Source organism: Colossoma macropomum, unplaced genomic scaffold, assembly GCF_904425465.1.
Source record: "Colossoma macropomum unplaced genomic scaffold, Colossoma_macropomum, whole genome shotgun sequence".
In the NCBI taxonomy this organism is placed as follows: domain Eukaryota; kingdom Metazoa; phylum Chordata; class Actinopteri; order Characiformes; family Serrasalmidae; genus Colossoma; species Colossoma macropomum.
This window is the reverse complement of record NW_023494802.1, coordinates 14,864,914-14,890,774: the sequence shown is the minus strand read 5'-3', so window position 1 is coordinate 14,890,774 and position 25,861 is coordinate 14,864,914. Positions and strand designations below refer to the sequence as shown.

General features: G+C 40.4%; 1 protein-coding gene and 1 long non-coding RNA gene across 2 annotated transcripts; both read right to left on the bottom strand.

Moving 5' to 3' along the window:
* Positions 1 to 12,635: 12,635 nt before the first annotated feature.
* Positions 12,636 to 18,836, bottom strand: hsd17b10 (hydroxysteroid (17-beta) dehydrogenase 10). The gene is made up of 6 exons (XM_036591724.1): positions 18,716 to 18,836; positions 17,078 to 17,242; positions 16,527 to 16,691; positions 15,447 to 15,575; positions 15,226 to 15,334; positions 12,636 to 13,375 (listed from the first exon to the last, which is right to left on the bottom strand). Exons 1-6 carry the CDS (start codon positions 18,737 to 18,739, stop codon positions 13,185 to 13,187), a joined length of 783 nt encoding a protein of 260 aa, XP_036447617.1. The 5' UTR covers positions 18,740 to 18,836; the 3' UTR covers positions 12,636 to 13,184.
* An 827-nt stretch (positions 18,837 to 19,663) lies between these two features.
* Positions 19,664 to 20,817, bottom strand: LOC118822655. The gene is made up of 2 exons (XR_005008462.1): positions 20,242 to 20,817; positions 19,664 to 19,724 (listed from the first exon to the last, which is right to left on the bottom strand). It is a non-coding gene; the product is annotated as an uncharacterized LOC118822655 (long non-coding RNA).
* Positions 20,818 to 25,861: the final 5,044 nt, after the last annotated feature.

Below are 25,861 nucleotides of genomic sequence, written 5' to 3'. Positions count from 1 at the left end.
ACAGAGAAGTAGCTTATGTTAGCAAACGGATCACTGACTCACAGTAATGACTTTGCAAACCCACACCAGTGAAGGAAAAAGTACAGAGCATGTTCTAGTGTTGTACAGTAAACCGATGATTAACATAAATTAATGTGTATGTTTCAATATCTAAAAACACAAAATGCATAGATCACTATGTATGTACAGAAGTGCTGAGTGTGATGAGCTGGTGGGTCATTCTACAGAACTGTCCACTTTTCTATCTGTCCATAGGAGTCACTGTTGTCACTGATCCTCATTGGTGTTACACATAAGAAAAGTAACACCAGAGACATTTTTAATGAAAAATGCATTTTACAAAATGGCTGCTACAGAGCATCAAACCACATGTTGTCAATCATGGAATATCCACTAAATCATGTCATTTAATCCATTTGTATTCTATTTTTTCACAATGACCTCAGAATAAAGTCGGTCACACCAGTGACTTCAACTAAAAGCTTCATATGAAATCATGAGCTAAATGAGAAAATTTCTGATAACTGAAAGACACAGTGGACTCACCATGTGCTTTTCTTCATAGATCCTCAGAAAATAGGTAAAAGGAAGTCAAGTGATGTCATCAGTGTGATTTTTATTTCAAAATAAGAGACTTTTGTTATGCAGTAACACCAGTGACACGACTCCTGGGGACAACAACTTTCATTATATATTTTATAATATTTATTTGGCATTTGTTTTCTTTGTCATTGAAATCATATATTTCATAGTCATGTGTAGATTAGAAAATATGGCCTCACCCTTTACACATGACCATGAGGAGGAGCACTTCTGTGGTGCTTGGAATTCTATATGATTGATTTAAAAACCACTATTGCTAAATTGATGGTTCAAGAAGGTGTAATTGTTAAAATACCTTTTTGTTTTATTTTAAAAATAAATAAATTGTAACCCTAACTTGTTTTTCAACTGTAATATAACTGTATACACTAGGGACACAAAAATGACTCTGGTGTAGATTTATGGTGCACCCACATTTTGTAAAGATCTACCCCACCTAGCAAATAAGTTCTGGCCCAGATCCGGCGTGATTCCAGCAGTTTTTCTGGCCCAGATCTGGCTGCCGGATCAGGCCCAGAATCAATTTACTTGCAAGCCGGAACTGGCCCACATGCCTGTAGTCAAGCATGAGCCAGAAGGTAGCCGACTATAGGCCGTAACTGAGCCGACTTGCAGAGGCACAATCATTTTCCCGTGTATTTCCCAGAAGACCGACGCCAGTGCCGTAAACCAGCCAAAAGACAACAAGACAAAAGACAACACCACTAGGCGAGTCCAAGTAAGAAAACTGGCCATAACTAAAAAAAATAAATAAATAAATAAATAAATAAATAACAAATGATCCCCACCAATCAAATTGTCCTGATCCACAGTGGATAGTTTCTAACAGTCCCCTTAGTTGTTGGGGATACCCCAGTGATTGAGGGCTACCCGTTGGTGTTATCTTGGCTAAAATAAAGTTATTTGTCTAACAAATGACATACAGTTATATAAGCAAAGAAAATCTTAGCCAAGTTAAGGTCAATCATGACCAGCAGAGATATAAAGTAGCAGTGTGGAATCATTTCAGTTGCCTTCACAGCCTGCATTAAGCTGACAGGAGGCTCCCGACACCGCGGTACGCACCAGTATATGTAAAAAGATGTAAATATTGGTGACAGCCAGCAAGCAACGATTCTCCACAGTCCCACAGACAAGCATTCATATTTTCTTTGCCAGCAGCCACAGAAGGAAACACGCATCTGCCCTGTGGTTCATTGTGGAAGTGCAGAATAGCCGTAGTTGAGTGACAGCTGTTAACACTGAACTGAAAGCCTCGAATGAACCTAGCGAGTATATTTGTGCAGGATTGGTTTGTTTGGATGAATGCTGTGTGTATATTTGTGCTCTCCAGCCCCAACTGTGCAGCTGGCTTCTCCCTTCATTCACACACACACACACACACACACACACACACACACTCTCACACAGGCAGGATTACTCTCCCTCAGCATAAGCACAGCTACTGTAGCCTGCACTCCACAGATAAAAACCGACACAATGCCTCTAATAGGCCCTAGAAAGACTGCGTATCCAATGTTTCAGACAAATGTATTTGTTTCCATGAAGGCTAAGAGGTAGATTAGCAGTGTCGGGCCGGGTTACAGTATTGTTGCTTCTGAAAGGCGTCGTAAATGTGGATTTGGGCGATAATTCACACATTCATACGGGTCTACTGGGAGGGATCGCTGAGATCACTGATGGCTGTATAATTGGATGGTTGGGGAAGAATCATTATCATCCTCTCCTGTTAGCATTAGCATTGTCAGACATGTTTATTTATTCATATTTAGCATCCCGCTCCTGAGTTCTCATTTCTTTCATCCCTGCACAGAAAGGGGAGCGCTATTGTCCCAACTATCCCCTCTGCTGGCCTTCAAAACAGCTGTGTATCAAGAATCAAATGCAAATTAGTGGCGCGCTAAATACTTCTGGCTTACAAAGTAACTAAAGCAGGGCATAGCTAGAACTTTTAGAATGGGGTGGCGAAGTAAGACCCTGAGAGCGATATTGTTGCATCAGGGGCTTCACTAGAGATTATGGATAGGGGGGCTAAGCCTTTACTAAGGGGGTCTGGGGGCATCATGAGCTTTTAGAGTAGCAATAGGTGGACAATTAATCAAAAAGGACTATTTGGTCAAGTTGGGACACAGAAGATCTGTTTCTTCAGAGTATATTAAGCACAGCTCTTTTATGACTTACATACTATATCTGTTCACCTACACACATCACAGATCAAACAAAGATATTAAAGTCAAGCAATACTATCTATTCTCTCTTAGATAAGCTGCAGGTCCTGAATATGCTGTTAAAATACACAGATTATAGATACAGTCTCAGTTTGTGCAACCAGGCAGAGTGTGATTTTGTTCTGTAGTTACACTTACATGTTTAATAGTCTAGTTTAATAGTAGTATTTTAATTCTCTATTAATATTAGCCTGTTTCACAATGTGCTGCACTACAGTCCCCATCATGCACTGCAACGTAATGTGCTCCAACTCTTCTGCCCCAACAACAGTCTATGGGACAGCAAAATTCTACACAATTCTATGCAATTCCACACCTGTCACATCACCAAACACACTAGCCAATATAAACACCTAACATTAGCTCAGCAGCTCAGAAATTGAGCCCAAGTATTAATGAACTTGAAGCACAGAAAGGATGCCAGGTGTCCAGTTCAAGCAAATAAGTAGATTTAAAAGACTGCTTAAAAGACTTTTAAAGCTCCTGGGGACAAATTTTGAATATTTAATGCATTCATGTAATATTTCAAGGTCTACTACAAGTGCCTGTATTTTACTGTGGAAGTTTTGCCAATTTTTTTAATAAACAATGGCCAGTCTGGTTTATTGCAAAAAGTTAATTAAAAAAGAAATAAAACATAAGTGTCCTCTGGCCCACGGATTTGTTGAGATTTTTTAATATGGTCCTTTTAGCGGTTGAGTTTGACAACCCTGGTCTAGGTGATATGGTCCTAGTGACGCTTGACAGCACAAAAATTATACAATCATTTTTTAATTTAGTCACACAAAAGAGGAATATATGATAAGGGAATAACATCTCTACAAATTCAGTATTAATTTTAACTGAAAGCTTAAACAACACTAGATAGATAGATAGATAGATAGATAGATAGATAGATAGATAGATAGATAGATAGATAGATAGATATTAGATAGAGATGGAGCTCAATGACTTCATTTTTTGTATAAATTGCAAAAAGCAGAGTTCAGAGTACAGAGCTTCCTCTTGAATGCTATATACATATTGAGGAATTGAGGGATATACAACAGTGTGACAATCAACACAACACCAGTATAAGCTATATATAGAAAAAAAGGTAAAGAATACAAACAGTGATGGGCTTCTTACTGACCCAGAGAGATCTTGGGTTTCCAGCCACGGATGGCAGTGGCATCGTCATGGGTCAAACTCATGACCTCCTGATGACTGGGTCAATACTTAGACCTGTTGTGCCACTCAGAAGACCCCTGAAGTTTATACAGTTGTGATATTATAGTTATATAGTATAATAATCTTGACTAAGCATGTGGGCTGGTCTGGCTGATATTTGGTCCGTTTGATAAGGTCAGTATGGTTCAGATAACAATCCATTATATCAGTTCAGTGCATCACTTAAAGTGACATTCCCACAGTCCATTTCTTAGCCTTTTGTACATTACCTCTACAGCATACCATCTCAAATGTGGTATTATTTCTGAATAAAAACACCAGGACTGTGTCATTTTTTTCCTTTTATCTGACATCCATATCCCTGATGTACAGTGTGTTTTTTTCTATACTCTCCCGAGTGTGTGTTTGTGAGTGTTTGTGAGATGGATTGTGACGTGTCAGAACAGCTCTGCCTGACCCAGATAGATGACACTTCCCAGCCTTCTCACTTTCTCCTTCTTTCCTCGTCTCCCAAGGGTCCATTCTCTCATTCCTCTCTTTCTCTCTAGACGACTACACGGAACAGACAGCAGCAGAGGCTGATTTTAAAGGGGAAAAAAAGCTAGAAAAGACAAATGTGCACTCTAGAAAGCTTGCGCTTTATATTCCATGTGCTTTTGTTAGGGAATGCATTGTTTCGTTCATCTCAGAAACAGATGTGGCTAATTACAGTTACTAAAATTGTCTGATGTTGTCTCAGAACCATGTTTCTCTTGAAGCTCACTTGTATAGGCTGCCCTCTGGTGTAAAGAAGTTTAAACTGCCTACTTTATTTACACTGGAGAACTGCACTCACTGTCCACTTCAGTGAAAACACCTACAGTGCAGTGCAAAAGTCAGTGATGACCCATCATTTGCTGAAATTTAAGTCAAAATGTGCATTAAGTACAAGTTATTCATATTTCAGGAGATATTTTTGAGGAGATTAGATATAAAATAGCCTACTTGCATGTGGAAGCAGGACGCTGGAGGAAAGCAAGTAAAAAGAGTTTACTTACAAGAGTTTCCAGAACTGGAACAAAGCATTAAAAGACATAAAGAAAATGGGACTCCTAACAACCATGCAAGACCTGGTGGACAAAACTGTCAACATCACATAAACAGTATTTAATGCTTTCGTCTTTGAGAGGAGAAAATCACACACTTGCTTCAAATCTGCAAAAAAGTGTTTGGAATTACTAAAATCATGAGAACCAGAAAATGCAACCAACTTCTAAGACTGAACTTTGTAGGTGTGGAAATATATCCCTGCAGATTTCTTTAAAAAAAGTGAAAGCAAGACTCCTGAAAAGAATAGAAGCTGGAATAAAAAGCTGAATTAATTTTCTATTAAATACGTTTTGTGGGGTTTTTTTTTGTAAAACTACAAAGTGCACCTATATAGTAAGTGGAGCTGACAAAATGGACAATGAGTGTAGAAACAAGGAGGTGGTCATAATATTATGTCTGATTGGTTTATTTCCACCTAATTAGTCTAATCAGCAGTTTATCCACCTATTAATGCTTAAGTTATGAGGTGTGTTTCAGCCTGGACTGCTTTCTGAATGAGGCAAAGTACAGGGCAACCAATCAGAACAGAGCTCATTTACATATATCAGTCTAAAGGCACAGTAACAAAATCAGCCCATTTAATTCTAGGAACAAAATAAAGAGGTTGGAAAATTTTAATGTAAAAATAAATTCATTGTTTTTGGTACTTGAATGGTACTTTAGTTGTTTTTGTACTACAAAGTGTCATGAGTGGATCTCAGGAAAACAAAACAAAAAGGTAATATATGGGCTCTTTGAAGTGACCAGCAAGCATATTTGGGCATTACAGAGACCAGTATAGATTTCAAAAATGCCCTCTTTGCTGTTAGTCAGTCTTTGCGTACCCAGAGGCTCCCAGATTCAGAAACTTTTGTCCACCACCCTGGTTGCATCTCCTCTGCACCCCACCCGTGTTTAACCTTGCCTTCATGCGGTCTGTGATGTTTGTCCTCTCTCCGAGCTGCGGGGCTCCACTGCTGAGCATTGCTTTTCTACCGAGGCTCTGATCTTTCAAATGACAGCGGACGTCCATCATATCCCTTTTCTGGCTCGTGACGGACATGACATGAAGAAACAGACACGCAACCGGAATTTCTGTTCAAGCCTGAGAAGAGCACGTCTCCACCTCAAGCCACATTCCATATGAAACATATATATATATATATATATATATACATGCTGACTGTCAACGTTCACAGGAAGAAAATCTATTGCTTTGACTCAGTGTCAACTGGAATGTTTCATCATGAGCAAGAATTCTGAGCCAAGAGTAATTACGTCACCTTTGATCCCATGAGCAGTTATCAATGTGGAATAAAGAGAACGTGTCACACACTGTCCCCTCCTGGGCCTACGCGCTAGTGCACACCGCTAGGCCATGTGCTTTTGTTTGTTTGTTTTTCTTTTTGGCTCCACCCACTTACACACACCTGCAGATCGTTCTCTGGACTGATTATATCCCCTACATACACCCTTTTGTTTGGGCTCTCTGTGTTTCCTTAGTTTTAAGCCATTTCGTGTTGGTTTTCCCCCCCTGTTTTGACCCTTGCTTTGTCCTCTGGGTTTTTGAAAACACAGGTCCTCCCTGTGTTTTGACCCCTGCCTGTTGTGACATCTATGACTGTTGGACTGTCCTAAATAAAGCCATCTCACACATGCAACCAGTAACCCCTAGAACCTGATGCCTAGAGTCGACTTCTAGCCTTCATAAATTCAAAACAGTTTAAGCTACAAACAGGATACACATATCAGAACACACAGCAGACCCAGTCCAATCTAGCTCACATGATGTCATTGGGCTGTCAGCCTTCATATCCCAACAAAGGGTTAAATCCCTACATTTTGCAATGCATAAATCTGAATGATTTAATGTGTGAGTCTGGCCTCAAATTAATAGGCTCGTATTCATTATTTTCTCAGGTTATTTTTCCCCCTGAGGTCCAGTTACAACATTTGTGTGGTTTTCTGTACCAAAGACAGTCATATTTCATTTTTACATGACCACTTCCAACCTCTGTATATCCCTTAGAATCAAACAGGCTGCTTTTATTACTGAGCCTTTTAAGACTGAAATAAAGTAAACGTGCTCTGTTCTGACTGGCTGCCCTGTATTGTTTCATTCAAAAAGCAGTCTGGGCTCAAACACTCTTCATAACCTCAGCATGAATGTAAACTGCTGTAAGCTGAAAGAGCACATCACAAAGTCAGTGAAGCTGAAATGGGGTGTTCTTGCAGCTTAGCTTGCATGTATATACTGTACGGACTGGAGAGTGGATGCGACATTTTGCCAAACAATCCCATGATGCAGGCATTCCCAGTCCCAGTCCTGTCTACCCAACACTATACACATTTTTCTGCATTGTCTTATTGATCACATGTGATTCAACTCATTAATTAACAAGCACCTCATTGGCTGGACCAGGTGTGTAGAGTGGGGAAAACCTGAGAGTGTGCGCAGAGCAAAGGGTTGCCAGTGACGTGAATCATTCATGATATCCCATTTTAAAATGTTAACCCTCAATCTTAAAACTGTAGGTGGCAAGTAAATTAGACATCCTCACACATTTGCCAACAGGTAGTCTGAGTTTGTTTTCATTGTTCATGCTGCTCCAAACAGTCTATGATTGGATGTTCTGCCTGTCAATCAAACAGCCCTTTGCTATTGCGGTTCTCAAAATCCATCCGGTCTGGATTCCGAGCCTGTATTACAGTGCAGGGCAGAATTTTGTGTAGTATTTTCACACTAATAAAGTGCTTTGGGTTTCTGTTCTCCCCTCCAGCCTCTTCACTACAGTTTTACCATGGCTGTGTTTGTATCCACAGCACCAACTAGTGGATTTATAGTCGACTGTTCAACTAGTTATGCAACCCTTATTACATAAAAACTCTTTCATTTCAAAAAGAGGGCTGTTTTAACTCTATGGTGTTGCCATATGGCAACAATTACTTTATCTCAATTTTAGTAAAAGGCAGTAATATAAAATCTGTCTTACTATTTAATTGTGGAAAAAGGGTCTTTTACTTTGAAAGGACAAATACTTTGTGACATCTCATGACCAGGAAATCTTATTATGATGTTATTATTACCATGCATTCCAAATAAATTAAAATTGTATTAATTGAACTGTATAAATATTGCATAATACATTTCACTAAGTGTAAGGTGGATTTGTTTAGTCTTGTTTTCAATAAAAGACATTTTTTAGAGAAAAATCATTTTTATGGTGCCTTCCATGATCCATATGGCAACAATTTACCAGCTAAACCCCTTCAAAACAAAATTTAAATTTTGGAATTAATGAAATATTTCTATCAATTAAGCAATTTTAATTAACAAAAACACATTCAGTTATCATGTTTAAGTAACAATTCATACAATAGAGGGATAAATTATCCAGGCCATTCAACTAACATTATATACACATGGCAGAGGACACCATTTAAAAGCAGTGGGTACTCCACAAATTGGAATGGCCACAGTCAACAATCAATCAGTTCTGCGTCTTCTTAAAACAGATTAACTGGCGTCAGTCTGGTGTTACTTCGTGTAATCCCAGTCAATCTGTTCAGCAAAGAGATTAACAGGAATTATGTGCAGTGCTACCAGCGGAACACAAGTATTTTTGTTGGGGGGCAGTTCCATTACGCTTCCTCTTGTTTTCTTATAAGACTCTAATGATTAAAGGTCAGTAGTTTCTTTAGTTCCGTTACAGCTATTTCAGTTGATTGACTGTTGCTTGAGGAAATCACTGTCACTGAATTAACATCTGCAGTGTTCTGTCCATGCGGCTTGATTCAAATCCACCCCACCGTGTGAAATCTAATGACCATACTGGAATCTGTCCTGTACCATGAGGTCAAAGATGTTTAAGCCAAATTTCATCCTCATGACTAAACCACATTGTTTTCAAATCTGTTTTGGGGTTACGCAAAATGGGCAGACAATAATTCTTAGAGGTTTCTCAGTAAAGATCAGACCTCCAATTGTTTTCTTAGTATTTCTGGAACAGCTTCAGGCCTACTTCAGTTTTCCCAGTGAAGGCATAAATCCTGTCACGTCTGTACCAAGAAAGCTAATCTTTTCCCCTGAGCCAAATCTTCCTAGAAAGTCATTCCTAAAAAAAGGAAAAAAAAAAACATGATCTGATGGCACAGAAACAAGAGGCCCCATCTCTCTTTCAATGGGCAATACTGATTCTTTACTATATTGTACTTTATACAACAGTAAGTTCCGGCCATGGAAGCTGATTGGTTGAGAAGCGCTCTAACCATGCTGTTATTTCACCATATCATCACAGTTTTTTCACAAACACTGTATCACTATGCTGAGATGCTGTTGCTAAGCAACGACTTTGACAGCTGTGGGAGACGCTCAAGCCATTTGAACGTTTTTACTTCTTACTTTGCCACAAACAGAAAACGGACACTTTTAAGATGACATTTTGAATGAGACGACACTAAATTCCCAAACTGTCATTAGTCCGCACTTCAGAAGGTGAGGCTTACAGCACTGGGCAGCGAGTGAGCGGAGTTCGTTACTCTGACATAGCAACAAGCTGCTTGTTAAGGAACTATAATTTGGAAGAAAGAACTGCTAACAATAAAATATTAAACGCCGCGTTCACGGCCCAGTTTATTAATTTCTTACTTTATTTATTTAACTGTAATAAAAGCAGTAGAACACTCGAGGTTGTGTGTTATCGCCAATAACATCATGGCTGTGATGATCTACAGCACTCGCCTTTGGCTCGTGCCTGTGACCAAATCACAGCCGTGATGTTATTTCGCGCTAACACACTCCCTCTCGTGTTCTATTGCTTAGGTAGCAACCTGCTACTGCCTGGCGCTGGCCTCTAGACGCTCGTGAGGCGTGGCCATACTAATACCCACACCAGGAGGCTCATGTGAGGCGTGCACCCTCCGGAAAAGGGACTTAAATGTTGTTTGCGTTGTTGTTCATCAGGTATGTGGGTTGTTGGAATGTGTAGTGTTGAGGGTTGGTCTACTGTCAGGGTCAAGCCAGAGGCTAGTGGTGACCTTCCCCGTGAGTTCAGTGCTTTGTATGTTCCTTTCTGCCCTGGTGCTCAATAAAGAGCATTTCTTGTGATGGAATCATAGCCTCCCCTGTCTTACTCTACAGCGACGCCACTATATATTTGTAAAATTATTTATTTTTAGAGAAAATAACATTTTTATTCAGTTCTAAATAGAATAAAATGTGTTGTCTTTGGTCTGTCATCCCATTCAGAGTAGCAATCTCTCACTTTCAAAGACATCATAAAGGCGTTTTAGAGGCGGGGAAAAGTCACCACACTTCTAGCGAAGGCCCAATTCTTTTTACCCCTATCCCCTAGTTTTCGAGTGTCACCCTAAACCCTTGGAACTGAGTTACAAGGGGTAGTGGTTGAAATTGCCCTACGTAATGGGACCCTCAAATAAAAAAGAACATAACTTCATTAATAGGCTGCTAGCGCTGCTCTGTAGGCGACCCTGCCCGTCTTCAGTGATAGCAGAGGAGGGTAAAGTTCAGCTCCTCACTGCTGGGCTTTAGTTACATTTAGGGCATCACATCCTTTCAAAGAGGGACAATTATTTATTATCACCCACCACTAAATTTTTTCATAACACTCTGTTTGGAGTGTGTGTCTGAAAAACCTCCGTTTGGGGGGTCATGTTGCCCTAACGCTTCACCCTACCCCTCTATCTCAACAAGAATTGGGACACCCTAACCCTAGATGTGAACGCGCAAAACATAGGGCTAAGGGCTAAGTGGTAGGGGCGAGGGGTGACATGGGATTGGGCCAAAGATTACAGAAAAACAAGAATTTAGTCTTTTAAATAGTATACTATGATGAATTGTGCTTTATATGACCAAACGCATGAACTAACAAAGTAAAAAAAAGGTCCATTTCAATGTCTGACTGACTTTAAAAGCACACAGAGCTTCCCTAATTTGTTCTCTTGAAACATATTCGTCACATAATCTGGAAGATTTGCATCTTCAGTATAGTTTTAATAGACATTTCTTCCAGCTCCACTCAGGACAGTGAAATGTGGGTTGTGAATATGCTGATTCAGTGCTGCCCTCTGATGGTGCAGAGAGTCCACCTCTGGAATGCTGTATCATCCTTGGAATTTAGAGAAACCTTTTTCTGAGAAACTGCACTTAAGACAGTTTACAAACGATACTAAACTGGCCAAAATAACACTCAGCCTTTGCAAAATGGTCTAACAAAATTTTTAACACACACCACAAAAGCAAACTGTAGGGGTCTTGCCAAGATGAGGCTTTGCCTTTGGACTAAAACTGGAGATGAAAACATGGGATTGATTTTTTTTTTTAAGTTCATTTTTAAAGAAAAAAAAGTTCTTTATTTTTTTTTTAGTGTAAGTTTCATTTTCACAAGCTAAAATTTAGAGGTTAGGGTTTGAGACAGACACCCCCCAGTAGAAGGTACAGATGATTTTGTGTATGTTTAGCTTATTACTATCTCAATTAATGTCTTGGGTTCAAATATAACAATCATTGTTGATGATAATGATATGTAAGGTCTGAATACTTCATTGTTTTTAGATTCGTTTTTTAACTGTGGGACTACAGTTTGATCAAATAAGGTAGAATGTTCCATACAATAGACCCAAATTCAAGAACTGAAGTGTAGTTCTACAGTTACAGACTAGTCCATCTGTTTCTCTGCATACTTTGTTATCCCCTTTTACTCTGTTCTTCAGTGGTCAGGACCCCCACTGGACCACCACAGAGCAGGTATTATTTGGGTGGTGGATCATTCTCAGCACTGCAGTAACACTGATCCACTCAGACCAGAGCAACACACACTAACACACCACCACCATATCAGTGTTACTGCAGTGCTGAGAATGATCCACCACCCAAATAGTACCTGCTCTGTGAGGGTCCAGTGGGGGTCCTGACCACTGAAGAACAGAGTAAAAGGGGCTAACAAAGTTGGCAGAGAAACAGATGGACTACAGTCTGTAACTGTAGAACTACAAAGTGCACCTATATAGTAAGTGGAGCTGATAAAATGGACAATGAGCACAGAAACAAGGAGGTGGTCAGAATGTTATGCCTGATCGGTGTAGATTTTCATTATGTAAATCAGCTTTATACAGTAAGTGTAACCTAAGCAGCCTCTTTTAGACTAACTTATACTTACATTTAACAACTGATGACAACTGATTACTGACTGCACTATGTAGTTCACTTGGGTGCTCAAGGCTGATATAACTATGAGAGCATTTTCTATCAGCTGTTACTAAATGTTTTCCCTTCTGTTTTCCTTTTATGCTATGAGTGCATAAAAATGAGTGAGGTCACAAACTCGCATGAAAACACTTCTGTTATACTAAGAAAGTGACGATGAAGATTAAGTCGACCTCAGTTTTGATGAATGTGTTTTAGGAACTGAGCAAACTGAAACACTATTTGATATATACGTATAGAACTTAAATGCATAGCATTACACAGGCCTGTCTGATCACTTCAGCTCACATACATGATGGCATAAAGTCATGCAAAAATATGAAACCTGCCAGGAAGTCAAATGTACTTTAGATGCATTATTCCATCTTTGTTTTATTTTCCACATCAACATAATGCTCATAAACTGCATTGTACACAGCTTTCCACCTAGATCTGCTTTTATTGTTTTGGTTGAAGAGGTCTCAGTAGACGTTTGAGGCGAACAGAACCATTTATCAATACCTTCATTCTGATTAGGATCTCGAAATGTATGTCAGGCACTTCCCAGACCAGGATAAAAGCTGCTCCTGACCTGAAGAGCACACCTACACCAACAGCTCTACAGCATGGAAGCAGATTTAACCTGCATCTGACACAAAGACACCCGGAGAGAAGTCCCACATCCTTACAGCATAAGCATCTGCACATTTAGTAACTGAACACCATAACTGTAGTGTAAAAAATGTATCTACAGATTTTCAGTGGTTTAAAAAATCACAAACAGCAGCACTTAATCACAGGAAGAGTCATCCTGAGAGGTAAAAGCTGCACTATACTGAAATTGATATTCACATCTGGCCCTACGCCACTGACCCCCTTCATTTCAACACACAAACACATCCGCTCGCTCTTCAGGGCTGCATTCGGATGGCTCCGTCCAAGCGGATCACCTCTCCGTTGAGCATGGGGTTTTCTGCGATGGAGGTGACGAGATGGGCAAACTCAGCAGGGTCGCCCAGACGAGAGGGGAAAGGCACCTGCCGGGCCAGGAAGTTCCGCACCTTCTCAGGCAGACCTGCCAAGAGCGGCGTGGAGAACAAACCTGCACAATGGGAAGATATAAAAACAACAGGTAAACAACACATAATGAGTGATCAGAAACAGCCATAGAAACATAAAACCCCTGAAAATAAAAACAAATTACAGGATCTGATGCAAAACATGGAAACTTCTATTCTTAGTTTTCCTACATCCACAAACAGAAAAGACCAGCAATGCAGAAATCAGTGCATGAACAGAGTCTGCTTAGTGTGGTCATAAAGATGTAGGGATGGGCAATATGATAGTATGTTATTACTGTGAAAATCTGCACCACAAGGTTCTTTTCTGAGTACAACATGGGTATTGGGTATCATTTCTAGAACACTGAACACTGAAAGCTTTATCAATTACTACAAACCCATTCCCAAAGAAGTTGGGACGCTGTGCAAAATGTAAATGAAAACAGAATGCAATGATGTGCAAATCATTTAAAACATTTTTTTTAAAATATATGCCCATTTTGAGTTTGATGCCAGCAACACATTTAAAAAAAAAGTTGGGACGGGGGCATGTTTACCACTGTGTTTCATCACCTCTTCTTTCACTGTACTCTGTAAATGAGGGGGAACTGAGGAGATCGACTGCTGTAGTTTTGAAAGTGAAATGTTTTCCCATTCTAGCTTGATATAGGATGTCAGCCGCTCAATAGTTCAAGGTCTTCTTTGTCGTATTCTTCATTTCAAAATAGGCCAAATTTTTCAGTGGTTGACAGGCATGCAGGCCAGTTCAGTACCCAGACATTTTTACTATGGAGTCATGCTGCTATAATGCTGAATGTGGTTTGACATTGTCTTGCTGAGATAAGCAAGGCCTCCCTGAAAAAGACGTCATCTGGATGGCAGCATATGTTGCTCCAAAATCTGCCTTCACAATCCCCCCTTGTCATGTGCACTTACGCAGCTCCATACCAACACGGATACTGACTTTTAAACAGTGCACTAATAACAAGCCAGATGGTCCTGCTCCTCTGGCCCAGAAGACACGGCGCCCATGACCTCCAAAAATAATTTCAAATTTTGATTCGCTGGACTACAGGGCACTTTTCCACATCACCTCAGTCCATCTTAAATAAGCTCGGGCCCAGAGAGGGTGGCGGCGTTTCTGGATTCTGTTTATATATGTTTTTTTTTCCTCTGCATGGAGGAGTTTTCAGTTGCATTTCTGGATGCTGCGATGAACTGCGTTTAACAATGGTTGTCGGAAGTGCTCCTGAGACCAAGGTTAGCCAATACTGGTTTAAATAGGTTGGTTAAATGGGTCCAAATAGGCTGCTTAAATGTCCAAGATGTTGTTTTACAAAACTTTTGCACTAAATGTTTGGCCTAAAACATATTTTTTAAGTATATGCATGGTGTTCTAAGGCAAAATAGTCCCCAAAAGAAAATGTATTTTTTCAGATTTGTCTCTATTTTACCACTATCAGCATTACATATAAAAACTCAAAAGACACACGTAGGTTCACTGGTGGTTACGGATAGTAAATAAAATGGCCATATTTGCATTGTAGACATTTCAACCTATCCCTATCACCAGCATTGTACCAAGATCTGAGTCAGTAAGTTTCTCTACAATGCACCATTTCACATCAAACCACTATGAATGAGTGTTTGCATCTCAGCAATCTGCCACATCCCTCACATTACACTATCCACTCTCTAAAAATACAAGTGGACATAACTGCTTCCACTCTAAGAAAGCTCCACAGGCTTCAACTTTCAAGGCATAAAGAAGCACATAATGAAATCAACAGACAGAAGGGACTCGGGTGGAGGCAAACAAAAGCTTCAGAAAACACAACTGACAAAATGCATAGCAGATGGTCTGTCAGTAATGCCCCACACAAGTACCAACCTGGAGCAACGGTGACAACACGGATGCCCATAGGGGCAAGGTCTCGAGCGATTGGAAGGGTCATCCCCACAATGGCGCCTTTAGAAGCAGAGTATGCGGCCTGGCCCACCTGACAGACAGAGGGAACAGTTGCATAAATACAGAACGAAGCTGCAGAGCCAAAACTGCAAGGCAAATCAACCAGTGAAGTGCAGAACAGCAGGATTTTGTATCTCAGTTACCTGCCCATCAAAAGCTGCTACACTGGCCGTGTTGATGATGCAGCCTCGGTGTCCGTCAGCATCTGGTTCATTTTTGCCCATCTCCCCTACAGCCAGCCTTATCACATTAAAGGTACCAGCAACATTCACCTTAAATAGACAAGAAAAGCACAATTAAATAGTCTATACTAAAGAAATGTAACATTAACTAATAAGAATGACCACTCTTTAAAAGAATTTATAAAACATACATGTAGTTTCAGAGTTTTGGCTTCTGTTATCAGTTAATTTCACTTCTGGCTTATAGCTTACAAACTAAAAAACGCTCTCTTTACAACTGAAGATATACATTTTTATTCTTTAATGAAAACAGACTAAATAAAAGAATACTGAAGCAATTTGTAGTCAATTTCAGTCAAAACGTGGTTATTAAAAGAGGAAAGCAACTGATTTTTCAACATTTCTGTATAATTCAATCATTAGTATGTAAACAAAATCATTCAGAGTGGTTTGATGCAATATGGTCCATTTCAGGGGACATTACAGAATCAGAAGTGTTCACAACAGTGGTGAGAGAAACCAATTTGAAGCATTTAATGTCCCTAAAAACTTCCTCACAAAAATCTGTTACATGAAATGGTTACAAATAGGCTGCTTAAATGTCCAAGACATTGTTTTACAATACTTTTGCACTAAACGTTTGGCCTGAAACATTTTTTAAATATATGCATAATATTCTAAAGCAATAGTCCCCAAAGAAAAAGGTATTTTTTCAGATTTGCCTCTATTTTACCACTATCAGCATTACATATAAAGCTCAAAAGACATGTATTGGTTCACTAGTGGTTTCGAATAGTAAATAAAATGACCATATTTGCATTGTAGACGACCTTTCCCTATCACCATCACTGTACCAAAATCTGAGTCAGCAAGTTTCTCTACAATGCACCATTTCACATCAAACCACTCTGAATGACTGTTTGCATCTCTCTCTTGAATTTTGATGCAATTTTGAAAAATCGCTGGAATTCCTCTTTAATGTGGTGCCACTACAACAGTGACCCAACAGCAGGAACCGTTGGCACCGAGAGCAGGACTCACAGTGACAACCCGACTGAAGTCCTCCAGACTGTGAGGGACGTCCTTTTTGAAGTTGTACGTCTTTGCAGCTACAGCAATGCCAGCACAGTTTACTGCCAAGTCCAATCGGCCAAACTTCTCCCTGGCCAAATCCACTGCTGCCCGCACATCTGACTCTGATGTTACCTAGATGGAGACAGACCCATTAGAACCAAGCAGCAACTCCTGGACAAGTATTCACAAAGCTTTTTAGGGTACCATTTACTACGACTTTACTGACAGGTTCAGCACTTCTACCCTGTGAAGCTTTATGAATGCAGGCCTTGACTTACATTTCTGACATGCTACTGTACTATCAGACTGCACTGTATTGCAGTGGAACATTTGGATAGCAGCTCAAAAGAGGACGACTAATTTGTTTAGAAACAGATGCTATAATTACTGAATTACTTGTGAAGTAAAAGTACAAGAAACTCATTAACATGTGTGATTTGTCTAAACAGAAAGGCTTAAAGCACAGACCAAATCTCTGAGAGATCATTAAGTAGCCTTTACTTCCGTACAGAACTTACATCAGCTGGAGCAAACGCGCAGTGGTCCCCCAGGGCAGTGGCCACCTTGTGTCCATCTGAGTTGGGCAGGTCTAGGATCACAGCGCTGGCGCCTTGGCTGAGTAGCCTCTCCACTGTGGCTCTGCCCAAACCTGAGGCACCTCCTGTGACCAAACCCACCATACCCTATGAGGAGGATAAACAGTTTAAGTGTTAAAGGAGAACACACACACACAGAGATACAAACACCTCCTTGTTTCTACATTCATTGTCCATTCTATCAGCTCCACTTACTATATAGGTGCACTTTGTAGTTCTACAGTTACAGACTGTAGTCCATCTGTTTCTCTGCATACTTTGTTAGCCCCCTTTTACCCTGTTCTTCAGTGGTCAGGAACCCCATGGACCCTCACAGAACAGGTACTATTTGGGTGGTGGATCATTCTCAGCACTGCAGTAACACTGACGTGGTGGTGGTGTGTTAGTGTGTGTTGTGCTGGTATGAGTGGATCAGACACAGCAGTGCTGCTGGAGTTTTTAAACACCTCAGTGTCACTACTGGACTGAGAATAGTCCACCAACCAAAAATATCCAGCCAACAGCGTCCTGTGACCACTGATGAAGGACTAGACGATGACCAACACAAACTGTGCAGCAGCAGATGAGGGTGGGCTGACAAGGTAGGAGTGTCTAATAGAGTGGACAGTGAGTGGACACAGTGTTTAAAAGCTCCAGCAGCACTGCTGTGTCTGATCCGCTCAGACCAGCACAACACACACTAACACACACAAACTTTTTGCAAAATCACTGAGGGGGAAACGCAACGTCAGCACCTTTTTAGTTTTAATTACGGCCCCTTTGGAGCGAACTACTTTACCGTTATCAATACTACATCATTAGGGAGCCCTGCTGTTGACATTAAATAAATAATGCATGACCACGACTTTGTATAGCGTGGAAACGAGATCCTAATGCGTAGCCACGACTTAGTAAGCCATGATCTCATTCCCACGCCTTACTAAGTCGTGGCCACGCATTATTTTTATTTATACAGGATGTCACCAGCGGGGCTCCGTACTATAGCGCTTTATTTCAAAGCTACCAAAATACCCAGAATGACTTTGCTGATTTAATCAGAATTTTGAAGAATCGGTGGAATGGCCCTTGCAGCTTGTGCTGTCCAGCGTGAGAAATGACTCGAATGAGGGGTATTTACTGCAAGGAAAAGACATAAAGACACTGTATGTAATATGTAAGACACTCAAACTAGCCAATACATCAGAGCGCAGATTAGTCAAAAGACAGGTTGGACCATGTAGCGTTAGCGCGCTGGCTACATTAGCATTTAGCCACATTTCAGGTGTTTTTAACGCTGCCAAAAAGGCGCAGCAGGACTCAGAAGACAGTCCGAGTCGCTCAGTGTCGCCAATGAATCCGCCAGTCTCGGACACTTAACTGTGCAGCACCGTGTCCGACTTCCACTGAAGTCCCACAGCCAGTACTGCTGGCAACAAAGCTAAACCTTCTGTCCATTAGATTACAGCAACGTGTCGGAGCGGAAAGGACACCGTGCATTAGAAGCTGAGCCCTTTATTAAAACACCGCACTGAGCGCATCAGGACTCAGATACTCGCTGTTCTCATTCAAACCCCTGCTCACCTTGACGCTTCTGATGTTCGCCATGTTCGCACGCTGCGCTGCGGGGGCCCTCAAACCTGCGTCACAGCTAGAGCTGCACAAAACCCCACGGACACGATTCCGACCAATCACAAACACGGACGCAGCAACGCCCCTTATTCTATTGGCTAAAAACTGTTTTATTGATGCGTGCGCAAGCCAATCAAATTACAGTTCGGCGTCCCTAAGGTCACGTCAGGAAACATCTTGGCACTTGGCCTTCAAGTTTCACCGAGTCTTCAGCGACTTTTTCAGACTACTTTTTCATACCGCACGTGGCTATAATCGCTTATCAATCCCTGACCCAAACGCTTCTACAATAAGTAATTATTTATCATTCAACCAGAATAAATAAACAATGCTTGTTTAAAAACATCATTTTTCTCCACCTTCACAATCATACCATTAACCAGTAATTATTCTTTCTTGGGTAGCAAACTGGAAAAAAATAACCAAAAATAAATAAATAAAAGACAAAAGCAGAGCATCATTCTTTTAACTGTGTTCAGTTTATTAAGATTCATTTTACAAATGGAAAAGGGCAAAGCATAAATAAAAAAAATAAATAATAATAAATTGGCAACACTGCTGTAGCAGGACTAGTGCAGCCCATTTTGACCAAAAATGTGAACCGAACAATGTTTTAAAAATAAATAAAACAACATTTACAATGCAAGACGGGTAAAGAGACTCCAGTGTGGAAGGCAGTAAGATGTATAGTTATCTCCAGCAAGGGACAAATCATTCCAAGTCCCCACAACAACACAACTTACTACCTCAGCACAACAAAGCCACCCTCGCATTTCATGATCAACAATTTGCTTATAGCTTCCGAATCCAGTGTTTCCATGAAGGGAGCACGATGCAACGTGGTAGCCGTGAGAAAGACAGTAGACTGTATAGTTATCTCCCAGATCTGGTGTGATCCCAAACTATACAAACTACTACCTCAGCCCACAACTACCGGCACTGCGGACCACAGCTCTCAGCCCTGGGAGAGAAGAAAAACAGAAACATTATGCACAGTGACTTCAGGGCAGTGTACATGTTTTATTAAACTAATTAGAAAAGGATATTAAGAAAAAGGTCCTGAAATGAGGTCTGACCAAGAACGGTTATACACACACCATAGAAATTTTAGTTTTACTTTCCAAACGTTCCTGCGTGGACAAATGTGCTTTATTAGAACCATGACAGTTCACTGCTGCATCATCCGATAGCAAACATTTGCTGGGCTTTTTACTAAATAGGATTCCATTTGTTAACAATTCAGCTCTAAACTGAAGATATTAGTACATGTAAGGTGATATTTCAGTTTCATTTCTCCTCCAGCAAATAACGTGCCTAAACATTCCCTAAACTGAATACTTGGCCATAAATCAGAGCAGGTCTACAGTTTCACGCAAATCGGTTTCAGACTCTGCCAAACAGACTTATAACCGGCATGCCTGTCATTTATAATAGTAAACATCAGGAACGGCTATTTCAGGAGATAAATATTCTCTTACCATTGCTCGGTTATTGTGAAGCAATCTTCAGACAGACTTAAGAGCCTCTTTTTCTGGAGCCTGCACAAAGAAAGAGAAACACAACCTGTCATTTTTGGACTATGCACAAATAAAATACAGTTTGAAGGCTACATTAAAACCGTATATCAATGTCTAAACAACAATATGACATAGTTATCCAACTACTGACAGTATACAGACAACCACAGTGATGGTCCACTATGCTGCCAGACCCTAGGTACAAGTACAATGAACAAACGCAGCAGAATTTAGCATGACAGTGCTAAAACACTGTCTATATTCACTGTACATATACATAAAGCAAATCCTAGAACGGTCAAATGTGATGTCTGTCAAAACGGCATTTATCTTTTCAATTAACGGAAAGACCAACAATTATCTCACTGAGCTAAGAGGTTATTGGCATGACAGAGCATTAGGTTGAGTGTGTTTTTTTTTCCTATTTTTTAAAGAAAATGAAAAAAGACCAAATACAACTTCTGACTGGCAATCGCACAGATAGGTTTAGCTAAAGCCAAGAGGAGCCATTAAAATTCTTTTCTAGCTACATACAGAATCTGGGGCTTTAGTGCCGACAGAGCGGACAACTGAAGTATGTACTTTGACACAGGCCAACTTTCCATGCCAATTCACCTTGATGTAGAAGCTTCAGAAGTACATGAAGGAACATTTTCACTTTCAAACACACATTAAGAGGTCAGGAGTCAGAATGATTGGAATCTGTACTTGAGTCTGTGACTCACATTCATCACTGCAACTTCTCCAGTCTGTAAGGCAGCTTTTCAAAAGCCTGTCCTTGTCTCAAGTCTAAGCTATCAAGTTTCACAATGATGTCTCAATTCAGTAGGTTTTCTCTGCGGAAAGCCACTCCGATTGGCTGCACTTATCAAGGAATGAAAGAAGGCCTTGTCATACCTCTTCGGTTATGCGATACGGTCTAGTTTTTTTATCTGAATCACACTCTCTTTCCCAACATAGGGCTACGGATTCCACTGCAATTAAGGCAGTATTGTTACCTGAACAATGTCCACCATCCCTTTATATTATTTGTAAGTAAGCACAGCTAATCTGTAACCACATATGACACTTCTGAGAGGCTTTGCCACACAACTATACTTCTCAACCTCCAAGCCGCAGCATTCACAACCATATGCTGTCAAAAGACGATGGTGCTAGATATTCATCCTCATTTTGGAACTGTGTAATACAACCCAAGTCTAAGATCACAACTAAAGCATCGTTTCTTTCATTGCTCAGATTGCTTACCACTATCCCCCAAGGGAATCCCCTGCATTTTGGACAAGAGTTTCACTTCAGTTTTCTGGAAAGAGAAATCATGAGTGCTCAACTCAATTTCAGGCCCCCTGGGTCCAGCTCAGCTGCAGACAGCGGCCAGCTGCAAAGGTTCCTGTCCTGACTCTCATCCAGTAAATCAATTCAATGCATATTTCCATATTATAGTGCAGGAGTCGATGAAGACTGTGAGTCAGAACTGAGACCGAGCTATTCTGACAGCATATGGCGGGAACCTCATTAGTGCGCTCGCATTTTTATTTTTAAACATGACACGTCTGTATCCGTTCGTCCAAACGTGCAGCGTGTCTGAGTCTGAGAAAGGGCTTGTCTGTCGGGTTTAACTGACTCATCCTAGCCACATCCACCCAGTGGGCAGGGAACATGAGGACACTTCCATGTAACGTTCACATAGTCATATTTCAAGCCTTAACGTTACGCATACCAGGTCAAATCTTACTGGAAAAAATATGACGATTATCAGCTGTACGGCTCGGCTAGGTTAGCAAGTTCAAGTTCAAATTCAAGCATACAAATGTGAGGGAACGTTAGCCAGCTAGCAACCTTGACATTAGCCTAAGATATACAGTCTGACCGCTTACAAATGTAGCTGTACAAACCAAATATGAAGCAAACATGAATTTCCCACAACTCTTAGTTAACGTTACTACCTGGCTAGCCTGTAATAAGCACCGTTAACGTTACGGTTCACAAATTATAGCTATCGACATGCCTTTTTCCAGCTACCCAAGCCTGCCCTCGCCTGAAACAGCGAAATCACTGTCACTAACTACAGACACTTTAATGAAAGTAAGTCTGCCATTAGAGTCTACGCAGCATAACACGGTTCTATGGAGGATAATGTATTTCTGGCTGGCTGGACAGCGTTAGCGCTAAATGACTTATGCTAATACTAAATACGAAAAATGGCGGTTCCCGTTTCGTTCACCCTCGGTTTGGTAGTGCGCGTTTCAAAAAAAGACCTCTCCCTGTGGTCTTCCAGCTCCTGTTTCGCTGAAATCATGACACGAGAAAGGATGAGTCGCGTAGCTTGTCGAAGCTCTCGGCTGGAACCTGAAGGAAGGAACCGTGTGGCTTTGCTCACCTGAGAGAGAGAGCGAGCGTGCACGCCTTCGCCATCTTACAGCAGCAGCAGGACAAGCCAAGGCATCGCGAGACTCGGGCAAGTAGACGAGACTGACTGTCTTCGGTGCGGTCCCAATTCACACCCTACTTCACTCCCAGCTCACATCAACTAAACTCCTACCTCACTAGCAATATATATAAAACTAAACGCCTACCTCACTACCAGTTTACACCAACTAACCTCTAATTCACTACCCATACATATAAAACTAAACCCCTACCTCACTACCAGTTTACATCACCTAAACCAATACATATAAAACCAAACCCCTACCCCACCACCTATATAAACAAAACCCCCAATTCACTACCAATATATATAAAACCAAACCCCTACCTCACTACCTATATAAACAAACCTCTACTTCACTAGCAATATATAAAACGAACCCCTACCTCACTACCAGTTTACATGAACTAAACCCCTAACTCACTAACCATACATATAAAACTAAACTCCTACCTCACTACCGGTTTACACCAACTAAACCCCTAATTCACTACCAATACATATAAAACTAAACCCCTACCTCACTACCGGTTTACACCAACTAAACCCCTAATTCACTACCAATACATATAAAACTAAACCCCTACCTCACTTCCAGTTTACACCAACTAAATATATATATAAACCAACACATATAAAACCCTACCTCATTACCAGTTTACACCAACTAAACCCCTAATTCACTGCCAATACATATAAACTAAACCCCAACCTCACTACCGGTTTACACCAACTAAACCCCTAATTCACTACCAAGACATATAAAACTTAACCCCTACCTCACTTCCAGTTTACACCAACTAAACCCCTAATTCACAACCAATAGATATAAAACTAAACCCCTACCTCACTTCCAGTTTACACCAACTAAACCCCTAATTCACTACCCATACATATAAAACTAAACCCCTACCTCACTTGCAGTTTACACCAACTAAACCCCTTATTCACTACCAATACCAGTTTACATGAACTAAACACCCAATTCAATACCCATACATATAAAACTAAACCCCTACCTCACTACCAATTTACACCAACTAAACCCCTAATCCACTACCAATACATATAAAACTAAACCCCAACCTCACTACCAGTTTACACCAACTAAACCCCTAATTCACTACCAATACATTTAAAACTAAACCCCTACCTTACTACCAGTTTACACCAACTAAACCCCTAATTCACTACCAATACATATAAAACTAAACCCCTACCTCACTACCAGTTTACATCAACTAAACCCTTAATTCACTACCCATACATATAAAACTAAACCCCTACCTCACTACCAGTTTTCATGAACTAAGCCCCTAATTTACTACCCATACATATAAAACTAAACTCCTACCTCACTACCTGTTTACATGAACTAAACCCCTAATTCACTACCCATACATATAAAACTAAACCCCTACCTCACTAGTTTTCATGAACTAAGCCCCTAATTTACTACCCGTACATATAAAACTAAACCCCTACCTCACTTCCAGTTTACACCAACGAACCCCTAATTCACTACCAATACATATATAACTAAACGCCTACCTTACTACCAGTTTACACAAACTAACCCCCTAATTCACTACCCATACATATAAAACTAAACCCCTACCTCTCTACCAGTTTACATCAACTAAACCCGTAATTCACTACCAATACATATAAAACTAAACGCCCACCTTACTACCAGTTTACACAAACTAAACTCCTAATTCACTACCAATACATATAAAACTAAACCCCTACCTCACTACCATTATATATAAAACTAAATGCCTACTTCACTCACAGTTCACATCAACTAAACCCCTACCTCAGTGCCAATACATATAAAACTAAACCCTGCTTCACTACCAGTTCACATCAACTAAACCCCTACTTCACTCCCAATTACCATTAAACCCCTACTTCACTCTCAATTACCATAAAACTAAACCCCTACTTCACTCTCAATTACCATAAACCTAAACCCCTACTTCTCTCCCAATTACCATAAAACTAAACCCCTACTTCACTCCCAATTACCATAAAACTAAACCCCTACTTCTCTCCCAATTACCATAAAACTAAACCCCTACTTCACTCCCAATTACCATAAAACTAAACCCCTACTTCACTCTCAATTACCATAAAACTAAACCCCTACTTCTCTCTCAATTACCATAAACTAAACCCCTACTTCTCTCACAATTACCATAAAACTAAACCCCTACTTCACTCTCAATTACCATAAAACTAAACCCCTACTTCACTCTCAATTACCATAAAACTAAACCCCTACTTCACTCTCAATTACCATAAACCTAAACCCCTACTTCTCTCCCAATTACCATAAAACTAAACCCCTACTTCTCTCCCAATTACCATAAAACTAAACCCCTACTTCTCTCTCAATTACCATAAACTAAACCCCTACTTCTCTCACAATTACCATAAAACTAAACCCCTACTTCACTCTCAATTACCATAAAACTAAACCCCTACTTCTCTCCCAATTACCATAAAACTAAACCCCTACTTCACTCCCAATTACCATAAACCTAAACCCCTACTTCAGCACCAATTCATAGTAGTATGGCTGATCAATTGATTGTTTATTAAAACTGCAATGTGAAAGAGCAATTTTCAAATCTGAAAAGCTCCAGTTTTAATTATATTCTGTTTTTTTTCAATGTTGTCTTAAGTTTTAAGTGAAGAAGTAGAAATCTAGCCTACTAAAGCAGAGCTCGTCTGACACACTACTTTCAGTAGTCTGAAGAAAATGGCTATGCTGGTCTTCTTGGTGAAAAAGGGGTGAATTTACAGAAACCAATCACATTTAAATCACAATCATACGGAGCCCCTCGCAAAATATATGCTCGTCAGACAGCAAGCAAAAGTAGTACCGGAGCTGCCCGACGACATTGCCTACATGAGAGCTTTGTTTTTAGCATGTTTAACGTTAAAAACTGTTTCCCCAGTTTCGCCAGTCTGTGCTGAGTTTATTCAGCAACGGTTCTCTACCGTCTCTGTAAATGTCGCTTTTACTGTACGAGGACACTCATCTCAGTTTCAGTCTGAGTCACTAATAGCAGAATCATGTTTGATTCTGAGAAGCGACACGTCTTTATATTTCAATCCAAGATCAACATCAATTTCAATGAG

Excerpts from the sequence above, each read along its gene's own strand:
- hsd17b10 (XM_036591724.1), bottom strand. The coding sequence starts at position 18,739 with ATGGCGAACATCAGAAGCGTCAAG. Across the intron at positions 16,692-17,077 it reads GCGCGTTTGCTCCAGCTGAT|GTAACATCAGAGTCAGATGT; the intron begins GTAAGTTCTGTA and ends GTCTCCATCTAG. Across the intron at positions 15,335-15,446 it reads TAGCAGCTTTTGATGGGCAG|GTGGGCCAGGCCGCATACTC; the intron begins GTAACTGAGATA and ends TCTGTCTGTCAG.